This window comes from Phaethon lepturus, unplaced genomic scaffold (genome assembly GCF_000687285.1).
Source record: "Phaethon lepturus isolate BGI_N335 unplaced genomic scaffold, ASM68728v1 scaffold32205, whole genome shotgun sequence".
Classification (NCBI taxonomy): domain Eukaryota; kingdom Metazoa; phylum Chordata; class Aves; order Phaethontiformes; family Phaethontidae; genus Phaethon; species Phaethon lepturus.
The window spans coordinates 1,014-17,238 of NW_010543129.1; the positions used below are offsets into that span (position 1 = coordinate 1,014).

The following is a 16,225-nucleotide window of genomic DNA, read 5'->3' on the forward strand; positions in this document are numbered from 1 at the left end:
TCTTCTCCCGTGTGTGTCCCCCCCCCCCCCTTTTTTTTTTTACTTCTGCCAAAACTCTGGGACAGTATTTTTTTTTTTTACCAGTTTTCATTGCTTCTGCTTAGCTATGCAATTGTATGTATTTATTTAGCCCCTGATTTTTGAGACTTAATCTGCCCAAAAGGTTATTCAGATAAAACCAGGGGGACTCTGAATAGGACAGTGTCTGTGCAGTATTCTATGGTGTACTGGTAAAAGGTAACAGTGCACCAATTATGTAAATGTGGTTTTGATTTTAATTTAAGTATTATTTTTCTGGATGGTGTAGAGATTTCCACTGATGGTTGTGGTGGTTCTTGTGTTTCACAGAAGACTGTTACGAATGTTTAAACTAACCTCCTCCAGCTCAGTAGCGGTTCTTGTCTTAACATATGTGTTTTTGTTTGTATTTTACAGGTTGCTATTAAAGACAAACAAGAAGGAATCGAGTAAAATCAGCCCGTTCAGAGCAGACTGTACTTCTGAGGCAGAACGATGTGTCTGTTAGCTGAATCTCCATTCATGGCAAATATTTTCCTCCTTGTCCCACTTATGTTTAATTTTTGACAGCAGCAGTGATATTTTCAGGTTGGTTTTTTTATACCAGACTAGCACTTTGCCAAGAGGATAAATGTCTTGTTTGATTTGATGGATAAGTCATTAAAATGATTTCTACTTTTCTAATTGGAGCCTTAAGGCAAATACTTGTACTGAGCTGCTGAGTGGCAGATAAACTCTCTGCTTTTCCTCTTCAAAAAGTCCAGGCACCGCCAACTGAACTGGTATTTTGTTTTATTAAGTGTTTTATTAAGTGTCATTTCTATAAAACAAATGCACAAATTGTGAAAACTTACAGTAAAAGAAACCAGATGTTTACAATGACTTGATGAGTTTAACAAACTCTTACTTTTTTTTTTTTTTTTTGCACATAATAGCTGGTCTAGAAAACTTCATGGTTACATGGGTAACAGTCACTAATACTGGCACTATTTCAAAGCACGGGAATGAAACTCTGTTACAAGGAACTATGACTTCTTCCAAATTGCTGTTATGTTCACACTAGTTAGAACAACAAGGTAAGTAAAAGTAGGGTCTGATACCACATTGTTTATTAGGACTTCAGTCAGCTGCTCCCCGTTGGCTCGAAGCTCTGGCCACTTGAGAATCTATGAGGAGAACAGAGTTTAGGTAGGAAAGGACCAGTGGTATAGTCTCTGGAAGCGGGAGGTTATCAATTACTGCAAGGCCTGGTTTGATGATTGGGTTTCTGTGGAATCTGCTTCCCTACTGAGCTGGGGAAGCTGAATAAAAAGGTTCTTCCCCTTCCTGAGGGAAGGGGTGCAGCAAGAAGCAGGGTTTGGTGCAGAGGGACTTGAAAGGAAAAAGTGAAAGCAGGTCGGCCTGGCTCTTGACCTGGACAATACTCTTGCAAAAAGTTCATGGAACACTAGGCCATGTCATACCTATACGTAATGATGGCTCAAGGCCACGCTCTGGAGTGAGAGCCTTTGAGTGTGTGTGCCTTTGTCATGCAAGGGAACAGTAATTGCCCAAAAGAGTTCTATCTCTGGAGGCCAGGGAAGTGGGACCTACCTGTGCAGGAGGGATCCTCTTGTCTGAGCGTTTTCCCCTTGCAGAGCTCCACGCTGCGGTGTAGTTTGAGAGGTTGTACATCCACACGCTTCCCTTCTCGTCACCACAGAACACGTAGGCTTTTGCTGTAAGACCAAAAGAAGCAGCTGGAAAATGAGTGTGGAACTGAGAGTCCGTTCTGCTATAAAGCAGAACTCAAGACAGTGCTGTAGGAGCCCAATGAAGGATGTCACATTCCAGCAAAATTCTCTTCCCAGCACTAATATATTGATCTACTTTGCTCTGAAAAAACTCAATTCATTTAAAGACAAATTGTCTTTTACTCTAATAGAGAAAAGCTAGCGATAAATGTTTTGGGATTTCTTCTGAATTTTTTTAGACTTTTTTTTTTGTTTTGGAAAGGTTTGTCTATTCCTTGTTAGTCTTAAAAGCCAGCTGTATTGTGTGGCATTCCTACCCCTTACTTTAGTTACACTGAGTATTAAAATGGCTGCAGAAAAGCTACAGGGCCAAGCCAAAGCTCGGTGTGCTTTGAAGACCTGTACAAGGAAGGCCATGTTGGTAATGTAGCAGTCCAGGTCATGCTGTAAAGCCTCAGTTGTTTCCCCCTTGTATGGCAGATGGTATAGCTGTGATTTTTTATTATTTATATTATCTACATACAGCTGGTGCTGGGCTGTTGCTGCACTGTACTGGAGCTGCGGTGCAGGGAGTCAGGGGGCTCTTGTTGCTTGCAGAGGGGCGGCCAGACACGCTCTCTCCGGCAGGAAGTGACATCCAGGCCTCTGCCTCTAATCTACAGGCTCCTCTGACAGGTTCAAAGTAAATCTTGACCCATGCAGCTGCCTCTGCTACAGTGACTGGTACGGCCTCACCGCTTGCCCCGAGGAAGGGTGCTGCCTACCTGGGCAGGTGCTGAGTGTCAGGTAGGACAGGTCTGTCGCGGACCACTCGAGCTCAGCTAGAATAACTGCAGATGCCGTTCGCTGGCAGCCTTTCCCCTTTGCATCAAAAGACCGACTCCAGCTCCATAAGTATATGCATCCCGGTTTAGAGCTCTTGGAAACTAGGGAAGAAAGAGGGGAGAGGCTGAGTCAGCTGCTGAGAAGTGAAATGCCCCAAAACAAAGGCTGGCCTCTGGTGAAGGTGGGGTCCATCCAGAAGGTGGCTTTTAAGACGTGGGACCTGATAACCAGCAGCAACTGCTTCCACCTCCTTTACCTTATTTCAGGATAACTGGAGGCTGCAGAGGGATTTTCAGTCCCATGCTTATGTTCCTAAACTGTAGAACAAGCATAAACTATTCAGAAAGACCCGCCCATACTTAAACTTTCCCCCATCCCCCTGCAAAAAAATACTGCTGCCATCAGCGCTTGAGCAGAAAGGAGCTCTCCTCCCTTCCACTTCAGTGCTGCTCGGCCAACCGTGCTCTCAGGGATGAGTCCATCTGATTTCCAGTCCTGCCCACACATGGGTTTGTAGCTCTAGCCCACATTTTAGGGAAAGGTAAGTGACTCTGGGAGACAACTCCATTCTGTGTAGCCCCCAAAAATCTGAAGAAGAGTTAGTCACGCCCCATTCAGTCCCTCTGCTCATCATGCTGGCTTCAGCCTGCCACAGGCTGAGGTGCCTGACTTTTTCTGGATTGGGCTATTGTGTTTATACTCACCAACGACATCATCATTCAGAAAAGCCAAACCATCAACCCTGTGAGATGTTGTCAGGCTTCCATCCTCCTCAGGAAACTGGAATACGGCTTCAAAAGTCCTGGAGTAGGGGGAAGGGTGAAATGAGTAGAGTTCTGAACAGGCAGCAGTGGAAGGATGCTCGGGTACAGAACCCAGAAGGAAATTCACGTGTTACTCAGTCTTTCACCAAACACAGATGAATTCCCACTTGAACTTACGGTTTTGGCCACCTGTGTTTATTAATATGGCAGAAACCCATTTGCTTAAGAGACTGCTGTTTTACTTCATCTGTTCTTGTAGGCATCAGGCTTAGTATATGTCAGCAGGGCATGACTTCACTCGCTGCTTTCTTGTAATTTTTTTCTGTGTTCCCACAGAGTGCCAGTTTCCTGGGTAACCCCACGTACCAGAAGCAAGGTAGGCCTTGCTGTGAAACTGGAACTTGATCCAAGAATTTACACTCCCTTACACTACTTAAAGTTTTAGGGTATTGTATTATGCTCATGTCAGCCTTCCTTCAAAGCAGCCAGCAACACTTGTAGACTGGAGCATCAGTACAAGCTCAGGGCTGCTAGCTTTGAGCACTCCTTTAGCGTGATGCTAGGATTTTTTCTTGCCACTATGGGAAGGGGAATATGTTTTAAGTTTGATAGGACATGCTGCTTTTCTTGCTCAGACCTCGGTTAGAAATAAAGCCTTTGCTAAGACTACCTCTTCTTGTTATGGAAAGCAGATGCATGCTTTTGGTTCTCACCTGCTTTTTTCTTCCTTATCCAGTTTTATATTCCAGGCAAAGCAGCCGCTTTCACAGCCAGCCAGCAGGTACTGCTCTGGGAAGGTGGGGACCAGCACAATCCGTAAGGGAATAGAGAGTGCTTCCAGCACCAGCAGCTGGCTAAAAAGAAAAAAAAAAGAGAACAAGCAGTTAAGCGGTGCTGCGACATGATAGTTATAGGCTCCTGGACTGGCCACATCTCATTTTTGAACCTTTACCTTGCTTTGAAATTGTAGTCACAGTCTGGAATCCCAATATCCCAGAGTGCAATTCGCTTGTCATAGGATGCAGCTGTGGGACACAGAAGAGAAGCAGGTAGTGACACCGCTGCTCATCTGGCTCTTCTCGTGCTAGCTGGCAATTCTACCTGTGTCACAGGCTGTAACACTCTGAGCCTGTGGCATCAGAGAGCTCATTAAAGCACAGCGGCAGTCACCAAGGCTCCTGGCTCAACACCACTTCACAGACATTGTCAAACATGCATGGTCAGTAATTTGCATTCTTATCCTGTGCTCTAAGAGGAGCAGATAAAAGAAAGTTTGTTTCCTGGTGTCCATTACTAAGTTGTGGCTTAGGTCATTAACTACTGCCCCTCTGAGCTCATGCTTCTGGTCATGGGTTCTAGTGGAATCTAAAATATGAGCTCCAACCTCTACTCTCAGGCAGACGCCACTTTATTCCACATATCCACGGCTTACCGTGTTCACATCCACAGCAGCTCCCATTGGGAAAGTCAGGCACTGACATAAAGTGTGAAAGACACTTAATGTCTTTGTCACCGAGCTGCTATACTGACAGCAGAAACAATCCTAATAGATCACTCAGAGTAATCTGGATCCTAATCAGATGGCATCCCTCAAACTTGGAGTAAATGGGTTAGTGTCCAGGCCCCAAACAGGCACGCAAAGACTGTCACTTTATTACTATACATTTGTCTATGCAATATAATGAGCCTTGCTGTACACGCCATTATATGGATGTGCTATCAGCCTCCTTATCCCTCTAGGCTTCTGCTTTTTGCAGAGGCTCTTCTTGAAAAGTATCCACTACAATACCCATCTTTTAAAAAAATGCCACTTTGAACGGTTCATGTAGCACTCTAACCACTCCAGGATGTGGGTAATTGTAGGCAAGAGAAACAATGTGCTGTGGGGTGCAGGTGTGGTCTGAATGGCTCTGTAACAGCTTACTTCACAGGCCTGACAATGCAGCTGCAATTTGTAATATGATGGTTCATTTCCTACCAGTCCGTACGCCTCAGCCTCTGTGGGCCCTACTGTGGCAAAGCTCTCTTCTACATCAGGACCTGAACAAAAGATTTCTGACAAAGCACAGAACTCAAAAAAATTTTCATTTATTCAAAGGCAACTAAGTGCATAGTTTTGCTTGCTGGAAAAAATTAAATGCAACAGCCCATTATACGCTGCATTGCCCCTGTTGCCATGCTTGAGGAGAGCCCTGCCAGCTGACCACTTGCTGCCTGGCCCCCAGCAGGCTGCTCTGGCTGTCATTCTTCTTACTCATCCCTGCAGAACGGATCCACTGCTGGGTTGGTTTGTGGCTAGTGTGTGCGTGACAGCCACCCTGAGAGCTACCGAGAGAGAAACAGGAGCTGCTGCACCTCAGCTAAAGAGTCGGGCTCTGTGGCTGAACCAGTTTGTACCTTCTGTAGATGACTGCCATATGAGACTAACAATACTCTCTCCATAACATCTGTCCATGCTTTTTGTGTGTGCGTGCGGTCCCTACCCGCACCTGATTGCACTGGTGACAATCCCCCTTGTTAAGGAAGCCCGGCCTTTTCTGCATTAGCTACTAAAGCTAAAGAGATTCTGAACCAGAGACTTACTGAAGAGGTGCGTTTCTTGAGTTGGGCTGAAGCAGACAGTAGCAATGGGCTTTTTATGAGCCTTTATCTCTCCATAGCAGAAGTCAGCCGCCACATGAATCAGTTTGACGATCCCTCTCCTCCCAGCAGCCGCCAAGATATTATGAGATTTTTTCCGACTGTCGCTGATTACCATTGTGAGGGTTGTCCATGCAACACTGAAAAACTCCTGGAATAGAAAGAAACCAAGGGTAGTGCGAAAGAGAACAGCCAGCAGGATGGCTCACAGATAAGCTCACAGATAAGACAACTATCACGAGAGCTATTCAGGTGAAATGACTATTCGAGTGGGAGCACTGAATTTCAAAGAACACAAACTATCACAACAGGATGTTTGTTCCTCCAGGCCATCAAGCAGTCTTAGCAGCCTGGATACACATGTATGTCTGTGAGGAGAAGAGAGGCAGACTTAATCTTTTAAACTAATAAAAAAATAAAACCAAACCAGGTTAAAAGGAAGAAATGTTTACTATCTGTCTTTGTCCTTTTAAGACCTGTCCACGCTAACTCTTGAAACCCTTCAGAACTCTCTGTAATATATATTATGTATACATGTATGTAATTGTAACAGATTATGGTATTTCCATCCGATGCTTACTCTTCCCACTTGCAACTTACCTCTGTAGCCACCTTATACTTTTTCAGCACTGTCCCTGTCTCACAATCAATCAGACAGACAGATTCCCCTCCACATGTTGCCACGGTTCTGGAGGAGCTCACAATGGGATCTGAAAGATGAAAAGAATAGGTGAGAAGTTCCCAGGTTCACGGATAGCACATGAAGACTGCAGCTTATCACTGCCTGGTGCTCTCCCAGTCTCCTGTTTTCAAAGTCAAAGAAGTAGTATGTAAGCAAGTCTCTTCCTGACAACGGAGACTACAGCTTGAAGGAGCAGGGGTCTAACGCATGGAGTCCACTGGGATTCCAGAGCCGGGTGGTTCTAGGAATCCTGCAAACCTCTTTTAAGAGCTCACCTTTCCTGGCTCCACAGTCTAGCAATGGCTCGAAGACACAGGACCAGAGCTGCGTTTTAAAATCCTCGCGGCTGTTGCCTTTACTGTGACACTGAAGAAAATGCAATGGCTCTGCACTGACATCCTCCTACAATAAACCATCCACATTTAGAAAATTCATTCCCCTCACAGCGGTTTGCCTGTGATTGCCTTGACAGAACCCTTTACTGAACACAGCAATCTGAGTTAAACTGAAGTATTTTTCAGCCCTTCTGTGCTACAGAGAACAGGAGAGACTGAGATGCCACCAATGCTCAAGACTCCTAAACCAGCAGGCAACTGTTTAGAAAAAGATGTGCCCAGCAGACCCCAGCAGTGAACCCCAGTTCCTGCGGCAGAGAAATGTGAAAAACCCTTTAGATCCCCACTGGTCTGAGCTGAGGGGGAAACACCTTTCCCCATGCAGCCACCAGTTTGACCTGAGAGCAGGTCACGCCAGCCCCATTTCTAAGAACAGGCTTTCAGTGCACCACCTCAGAGTGCTGGTCCATCCATCCCCTGCAGGGGATTCACTGTCTCCGGGCGGGGAGGGCCTTCCCTGATGCCTCTGAGAGATTTAAAACAACAATAAAAAAAACAAAGCAAAAACCATAACTCACAATATATCTGGCCAATTATGAGCTCCAAGCTGTGTAGAGCTCTGATGAAATCTGAATGCAGCTCCTCCCACTAAACCAAGAGGCTGAAAGCCAGTCCCAAGGGGGCTGATGAACATACCTTGCCCTTGGAGTTCTTCACTGGGGTCAAGCTAACAACTCCGTTGTCCTGCTCCTGGCTTTTCTGTTCCCCTGTCAGCTGGCTGGATCTTCTGTTGCTTTGCCCCTTGGGAAATGGCTCTCCATTCTTAGGTGTCCCTTCAGCTTCCTGCTCAGGGGTTGCCTCTTTGACTGGCTGGTTCGATGTTCTTGGTTTATCAGGAGCTGCGTCATCCTGCACATGACTGGACTTTCTGGGATTAACTACAGCCTCCTTCTCGGTGTTTGCCTGGGACTTGGACCTCTTGTTTCCAGAGCCTGGTTTTGAATGATTTCTTTTCCTCTTGCTGGGCGTTACTGTGACCTATAAGGCATGTTGTCAGTTTCTGCAGAAGGTTTATAGCTTCCCTGAGATGTGCAGATGATTTGTAAGTCAGAGACATTAATTATTCAAATGCAAGTACCCTCCCACGGTTACAGACTGGGCTCCAAGAATCAGACAGCCCAAGGCTGCAGAGTTCCTAGAGGCAGAAGCTAATGAAAATCACACAGCCAGCCTCATTTTCCTTGTCCCAGTTACTTGTGATTTACATATGATGTGGAAAAACAAATCTGGCCCATGGACCAAGGGGGTTCAGTCTGCAGCCATTTCAAAGGTGGCAAGCACCATCAGTCTGGCCATGCATCAGCCTAGTTCTCTCATTAAAAATACCCGTTCCTGAAAGGAGGGGTGCAGTCAGTAGGACTACACTCATGAAATCTTTTGGGTCTCCTATGAGAACGGAAGCTCTCTCCTCTTGGAGAGTAACTCAACCTTCACAGTGCTGGGAAAGCTTCAGTCTGACCATGTAAAGAAAAAGCCTCAGCTGTTGAAAACAGGTTGGAGCCTGAGGCTGCCCCTACAGTTACCAAAGGGTCATAAACATAAAATGACAAGTGCTACTGAATTCTTAAGAAATTAAAAGGACATTGTTAATGTAACTGGAAAAATCACCTACCTGACCCACATCCTCTGCAGCTTCACTGGGGTCTTCTGTACTCTCTTCCTCATTCTCATCCATCTTTTCCTCTGGTTCAGGATCTGTGTTTAACTCCAGACCCAGTGAGTATGCCAGAAACTCTTCTGCAATCATTTTCACCTTAGAAGCAAATATGTGGATATATAAAAAAAAAAAAAAAGAAAAAGAAAAAAGAGAGAGACAAAAAGCAACAGCAGTCAAACTCTGATGTGTAATGACAAGAGCTGCCTTGCTGAGTTTTTAATATCTGCTTCCACTATTCTACATGAATTTCACAAGTGATGGAGGAGTCCTCAGCTGAGAGCCTGGCAGGCCAAGTCCTCTGCTGACATGACACAACCCAAGAACCTCACTTTGTCATGGGCATCCAGGGTACACATTTGCAAAAACAACAGCACAGCAATGAAACAAGACAAAGGCGAGATGGAAGCCTCAATTGTATGTATGCACATACAATTAAAACTTATGTTACAAACTAAATGGTATCTTTCCCCACTGGCATTAACTACAGTTCTGTCATTATCTTTTCTCCTCTCATACAGCTTCCATCAAGACTAAAGGTTGCCATTAAGAGTTATTTGCAAATAATTAAGTACTAAGGATACTGCAGTCATCTTAATTAGTACAAGTATCATTATTGCTTGTGAATTAAAAAACAATGTTTAATGACAGTCATTGCAACTTGGTGTCTATTTAGTCCTAGTGCTTCTGTAACTGCTTAACAAAGCAGTGAAGAAAACCAGAAAAAGTGATACCACCTCTCTGCAAGAGCCCTGATACCCTGAACCCAAATCAATAGACCATTTTAATCAAATCCATTCAGAATCAGGCTGCAGAGTCCTTGCCTGAAGAGCAGAAGGGTAAGTGAATTGTAACCTACCCGCCAGCGGGTGAATTCACTGAGAGAGCTGGGTCCATACACTACATTGGTTTGTACTGACTTCAGGAACTTTTTCCTGATTGACTTCACTTGTTCCGCTGTATATTTCTCAGGAAGTTGGTCACGGAAGAATTTTTCCCAGTGAGCAGTAACCTAGGCAGAAAGACTGGGTTTATTCAACAGAATACTACAGAAAACCAGAGCAGAAAAGCACAAGAGTACTCGTGAGAACATTTAAGAAGTTGCCAACCCTCAGGCTCTGCTAGCTACATGATGGCACTGCTTCCGTTTATTTTATCAGTGTTCAAACCACGACTTCATCCAACAAGAAACACAATTCCTCTGAAGCAAGCTTAAGTAAGTGTGGCTAAGCAGATACTGTCAACATGGACACAGAGCAATGCCTGATACTGTGTCTTTGGATCCACAGCAAATGGTCTTAAGGAGTCTTACACTGTGCCCTACTAACAGGGAGTACCTGACAGATAACTAATTTATTATTACAGGCACAGGATAAACGGGGATGTTTGAGTTTTCTTGTAGTTCAAGTGTGCCTGTGAGCAGGGCCGGTGCACATGTCATCCCCATTTATCCCACAGACATTTCACATTTAGACACAGCAGTAAGAACTGGCCAGCCAGGTACAAAGCAATACCATCACAGAAAGGTATCTGGGGCATGGATACCAGCACAAAATTAAACAGCCAGCCATGCCCAGTTGCCTGGAGGATAAGAGGCTGAGTAGCCCTCGCTAAGACCCTTTGAGGTACAAGGCATTACACAGATAACACTTAGCACAATAAGCCATCCCAGTCTTCGGTATTTGATCTCTCCACTACTGCTACACAGAAGGAATTATCAAGATCAACTAACTAGAATACAAACAGTAAGAGCAGTACTGCACAAAAAAAATCCCTTTTTCATAATAGAACAATAATTTTGCTCAAGATCACAACATGCTTTGTAGGGGCAATCTCTCAGGAGCTAAACTGTGTACGTAAGTGAGTGAAAACACAGTTCCAAACACGCACAGCTGAAGAAGAAAGAACAAATCCTTGTTCCCGGTGTATGCTGGAAAAAGCAAGATTATCCTGAGCTTGGTTTTGTGCTCCCCATTCCTGGGGCCAGGACAGTAACGGAAATTACATGGGGAGGTGTATGCAGCTATTATGTCAGAACCAGGCTTCTCCCATTTTTCAATGATGATCAGAGTGACCTGAAAAACTAGAGGGTCAGACACAGACCTTGCTGGCCCTGCTCCTTTTAAACTGAAGGCAGAAGTTGGCTACACAGAACACGTAGAGCAAGTGCAAGCAGTGACCAGAGAAAGCAGCAGTAAGACATTTCCTAGGTGGCCCATACTGCAGGCTGTGTGCTCAGATCATACCAGAATTATTGTTAACCATTTGATGCTTGTTTGCAACTCTGTCATTAAACTGAGCACAGTATTTAGTTACTTCTCAGGCATTTAGAGATTAAGAAGAAAAAAAAAAAAATCACACATCTTACTTTGCTGGTGAGCTTACGACTATTGACACGCCTCACATGATTAGCCAGTTTGGTTATATCCTTGCCATTGAGTAGCCGAAGATTTTGCAAAAGAAACATTACTTTATAGTCATCGTTGAGCTGGAAAGAGAAGATATCAGCGTTACAAAAACTGTACACATGGTACTTGCCTTAGCTTTAGTCCTTTATTAAAATACAGCCAAGGATGAGAAGAATATATTTTGTCAGGAAAAGCCATTTCGTAAAATCTTCTCAGCATTTCCGACTTGAGTATCGCTGTACGTTAACGTTCTCCTATGAGTAGGGACCTTAAAGCAGTACTAATATCCAACACAAGGTGGTGGTGGTGTAATCAGGCTCATCTTGCTCCGGCCCGAGTGCAACGCAGGGTATCCTGTTCACATCCTTTAACTCTGAGTGCGCATCTAATGCAGAGGAAGGCCTGCCCTGCCTACAGTAAACGAATACCAGCAGGCCTTCCTTGGGACAGCTGCGTTTTAGGTCAGACCAGTTCCCCAATCCAGTTTACCATACAGTCACACAAATACTTCTGCCAAGCATGCAACAGCAAATAAGCATCTGGGGACAGCGATGGTGGCTGATGCCAGTTTGAAGCACAAGTAAAATTACAGTTGCGGATGCTTAAACAGTACAGTCAGCAGAGCCTCTTGGGAGAAGTCAGAAAACCTAAACTAATCATCAAGTTTAACCCCTCATCAGAGGACGAAGTCTGCTCTTCCAGAGCACAAGGGGCACTAAAACTAACTAACGTATAAGAAGGACATTTCCACACAGTCATTACTCTACTTTAAACAAGCATGAGCATAAGATATCCTACCTGATAAGCTACCCAAGATAGGACTGTGGCTTGGAGAATCAGGAGTTCAAGATACCCAGATTTTATTATCTGAGTGGTTTTGGGCAAGTCACTTCTCCAGACTGGGAAACAGCGGCACAAACTGGTGAAGGAGCTGCAAAAAGACTGGCTGCTTTCTCAGATGCCCTAACACTTGCTGCCTAAGAACAATGTATAAGAACTAGCCATAACCGCTGCTTGTTTCCCCCTCTATTTAATGCTGAGCTTGTAAGGATGGGAGGTAACTCACTGTCAAGTACACATTGTTCTCGTAGGTTAGCTCCTCAAGCAGAGGGAACTGTTTCAGAGCAGTTACATCTTCCAGTTTGTTGTTGTTGCAGTTTAGGACACGCAGATCAGGCAGGGTTAGACTGTTGGGAAATTTGTCCAGTAAATTATCAGAGAGATCTAGTTTCTGCAGATGCCTCAGGCGGGAAAACAAACGTGGATCTAAGTCCCCAGTCTTCAGCTGCAGTTTGGACAGGCTGAAAACAAAAGAGAACGTGAACTATCTGCAGTTCATTGGAAAAACAAGTGCTGACTTTCACAGGATTCAAGGTCCAACCTGGTGGCATCTCTCAGTCTAGCACAACTCACTGGGTAAATCTGACCAAACCTGCTTTTTCTTGGCTGCAGCATGCTGGACTGCAAGCACACATACATGGAAAAGATGCTGTGTCCAAGCCAACAGGCACCATCAGAGACTTAAGTCTACCAAAGTGTTTGCAGTACAATTAACCTGCAATCCAGATAAACCTCCTACAGGGGACAGAGCTGGCTGTGAGCAGTGAATCACTGGAAAAGTTCTTGTTTGTAGAAAAAATTACTACATCTCTGAGAATTTTGGTATTTTATTCTTTTGCAACATAAATTCAACAAAACAAGCCATGGCAATACAAGACACTTATTCACTACACCACCAGTCTACCCTGTCCACAGGGATTCATTATTTCACTCAGTTTTTAGACATCACCATCTCACAACTGGTGTAAGCAATATGAGACTATGGTGATTCCAACAGCCTAGTCCTGTCCTCCCCCTCACTTCATGCTGACACCTGCACTCACACAACAATGTGTCAAGTTGGATCGGTTTGCTGATCTGGCTCAAAACTTTTCTTCTCTGCATCAGAAGTTCAGGCCAAGTGCAGAGTAGGTCCCCAAATCATTTCACTGTTTTCAAAGAACTAACTTCACAAAAAAAAGTGTTTTTTCCATTTCTTTTACAGTCAATTTTGCTGCAAAAACTTCCAATGGCAAATATGGAAATCTACCTAACCAAATTCCAAGGCTGCCACCAAAACAGAAGCATTCTGTCCTGAAAGAAGTGGTAAAATATTTGACTCATACCAAATATCAACTCATTTAGTTGAAGCTCCAAAGGGAGCTTCTGGTCCTGACAGCCAACATCTCTTGAGGACACAAGCCAAAGTTCCTTTAACAAACAGAATCTCCATCTCTAATGATTAGTAAAAAAAGGCCTTCTAAATATAAATGAAGTGTGAATAAATGAGGTAAATAAAATTAGGAAGCAAGACCACTTCTTCTTCACTTGCCGTCTCAGAAGCCTAATCAGCCAAAGTATATAAGAAAGGTTGAACAGAATTCAGCTGGCTGCAAAGCTGAGTGTGATTACTGTGTCATTTTGGGGAGAAACTCAACACAGTGTTCTCCAAACGGACTTTCTGAAATATAACCCTTCAAAATCATGGAACAAAGCTGCATGGAAAAAGCCACATTCTAGACATTCACTATTTCAAACACCTCAACATCACTTTGTTACTCAGATTATTGCAGCCTGTAATCTTCCAATAAACTTTTGGGTTTCTCTCTAAAACCAATTATTTTAGCACAAGACAAACTAAAAGAAGTAACTTTAAAAAGTACGTATGAAACCCAAAATTCTTACATCAGCAACAAAAATAACGAAGGTGCCAGCCAGAAACTGGCTAGCTGAGTCACTCGGATTTACCAGTTCTGGAATAGCAAAATTCCACTGTATTAAATATTTGCAAAGACATGTATTTTCAATAACCTCTGTTAAGGATCTGCGCAACAAAACTGTTTTTAGTGGTTTCTATCCTCCCTCTCTGCAATGTCTGAGGTACTAACGTAACTGGATTTAGAGGAGATGGAAAGTGATGGAGGGAGAGGGAAAGGGAGGGGAAATAACGCCAAAAATACTTTTAAAACTTTCTGAAATCCAGGCCAGAAGAGATTCTCTTATTCACATTAAGCAACTGCTAGCAAAGACAGAAGCATTTTAGGGGTAGGGAGCCTGTCTTAGGGTTAGGAAATCAGGATCCAGCCTTAAGCAGTTTTACAGAAAGAAGGTGGCAGCACATATACAATATAAATGGTGACAAGAGCTGGTAACTGCTGATAACCTATGTAGTGAATGCAATTCCACTAGTGCTCACCGCTCCTGCATCAAGAATGCCATCTCCTGTTCTGTGCTTTGTAATCATCTCTCTTTACTCAGTCAAAATGCTTAGGGGAAGAAAGACAAAAAAAGGGTTGCCCAGGCTGAATACAGTTGGAATTTTCCATGGGCCTGTCTGCACTTACTTCAGCGTCTCGATCTTTCGGAGCCGTGTAGATCTTGGAAACGCTCTTTCCAAAAGAAGTTCTGTAGTAATTTTTGACATTTTTAATCTCCACCCCTCTGCTGGAATAACTAATCAGCCAGCTGTAGGATCTCTTCTCGTAACCTTCCTGGTAAAACAAACAGGAATACAAGGAAGTCCTTTCAACTGAGTCTGAAAGGGGTGGGGGAAAGTTACAAGGTTAGCTACTGATTTTGCTGCTGTGTTTGAAGTCACCTTTTTTACACGGTTGAAATGAAAATACAAGAGATTGTTATTATGCTGGGCACATGCTCCCAACATGCTGACCCAACCCATCTCCGAAGCAACAGTGATACCTCCCTTGGCTATTAAAGCAACAGACTTGGTGTAGATGAAATCTGTCCACGGGGTGACAGCACTCAGGACTAGGACAGTCTCGCAGTTACCTGTTTGTACCTCTCCTGAGCAACAGGGCTGTGCTCCAAGAACTCGACACGCTTTCAAATAAACAGCAAGAATAAATACACCTGTTGTGAATGTCTTCCTCCCAAGGAAACGACACAGTGCGCTCACTGGCCTGACCAGATGGATAGACTCTTGGCTGACAACTTCTAAATTCCCTAAAATTTTGGAAAACTGAATTAATTACCAGAAATGTAAATACCCACCAATCAATAACATTATTTCCTCACCAAGGCAAAAAACCAACAGCATTCTCTATTGGTAATTTATTGGTAATTAACAGATGTTTTCATGCATCATTGTGGATAGGACAGTTACATGCACATACACATGGATACACTGATATTTAGACTAACAACCCTGATAGGGCCAAAGTAGCTTCGCGAAACTACTGGTTTGCGCCTTGCCACTCTTTCTGTCACAGATTCCAAGAGAGGGAAATAAAAGAGAAAAGAGCTCCAAGACCACACTCACTACTGTCTTTTTCTGTTAGTCTCACCACCGCCTAAAGGCCACTCCAGTAAATCGTGAGGAACACGTGAGGCACTAAGCTGTCCTTAGGCTTGACTTCAGCACCATAACATGCATACAGCACCTGGACCATCGGGTTTGATGAGCAATGGGGCACTGCTTTGTTAACAAACACCTGTAAGTAAGAACAATCCTTCATGTATGGAATATTTTATATCAGCATAAAGAGCACTGAGCCTGAAAAAGCCATCTGAACAGTAGCTGTCCAGGATTTGATCCTTCAAGGGACAGAGCTGTCACTGAAAGCCAAACCACAGGATCAGGTCCTTACCTGCTCAACCTAATAAACCTCGCTAAGCTCTTGTATATCTGTAAGAAAAATTTGACACCAATGACCATGGATGTTACTGTCACCCTCTTTTTGACCACCTCAGACTCAGCTGTGTCACCCATGACACCACAGGAGCTGCGAGGAAGACCATGACATAACATGGCCCCATCACCACGCCATCACGGGTGACGCTGCAGAAGGCACGTTCAGTTACCCCGGGCCCTGATGAACCCCGTAACCCAGCCTAACTGGGAACCCTCACCAGAAGCAGCCACCGACCCTCCTCCTGCCCACAGCAGCACCCCTCGGGGCCGGCAGCTCCACAGCAGGGGGTCGATTCAGGCCAGACTAACGCAGCAGAGATTAAAAGGAGTTTAATTTTAACCAGCAGGACCACTGCTTTGGCTAAACTGAGGCGAGCCTGGCGCTGCCCGCTGCACGAGGCCCGCGGCACTACCAC

General features: G+C 44.4%; 2 protein-coding genes across 2 annotated transcripts in view; one reads left to right on the plus strand and one right to left on the minus strand.

Moving 5' to 3' along the window:
- POLR2J (polymerase (RNA) II (DNA directed) polypeptide J, 13.3kDa) overlaps nucleotides 1–471 on the plus strand; it is a gene marked incomplete at its 5' end in the record, with an annotated part of 1,252 nt that extends 781 nt beyond the window's left edge. The window contains one exon of the mRNA XM_010288262.1: nucleotides 436–471. Within this exon, the coding sequence (XP_010286564.1) occupies nucleotides 436–471 (36 nt within the window). The remainder of the gene's footprint in view (nucleotides 1–435) is intronic.
- A 347-nt stretch (nucleotides 472–818) lies between these two features.
- LRWD1 (leucine-rich repeats and WD repeat domain containing 1) lies at nucleotides 819–14,632 on the minus strand. Its single transcript, XM_010288261.1, has 15 exons — nucleotides 14,503–14,632; nucleotides 12,186–12,420; nucleotides 11,080–11,199; nucleotides 9,571–9,723; nucleotides 8,670–8,810; nucleotides 7,694–8,035; nucleotides 6,938–7,064; nucleotides 6,581–6,690; nucleotides 5,924–6,131; nucleotides 4,293–4,365; nucleotides 4,054–4,194; nucleotides 3,281–3,378; nucleotides 2,516–2,677; nucleotides 1,612–1,736; nucleotides 819–1,184 (listed from the first exon to the last, which is right to left on the minus strand). The coding sequence occupies exons 1-15, from the start codon at nucleotides 14,580–14,582 to the stop codon at nucleotides 1,044–1,046; spliced, it is 2,256 nt and encodes a 751-aa protein (XP_010286563.1). The 5' UTR covers nucleotides 14,583–14,632; the 3' UTR covers nucleotides 819–1,043.
- Nucleotides 14,633–16,225: the final 1,593 nt, after the last annotated feature.

What these genes read in the sequence shown, in the direction of transcription:
- LRWD1 (XM_010288261.1), bottom strand. Translation starts at nt 14,582, where the DNA reads ATGTCAAAAATTACTACAGAACTTCTTTTGGAAAGAGCGTTTCCAAGA. An exon ending in GTGAATTCACCCGCTGGCGG is followed by an intron (nt 8,811 to 9,570) that starts GTAGGTTACAAT and finishes TTTGCTTCTAAG; the next exon opens with GTGAAAATGATTGCAGAAGA. An exon ending in GACTACAATTTCAAAGCAAG is followed by an intron (nt 4,195 to 4,292) that starts GTAAAGGTTCAA and finishes TTTTCTTTTTAG; the next exon opens with CCAGCTGCTGGTGCTGGAAG.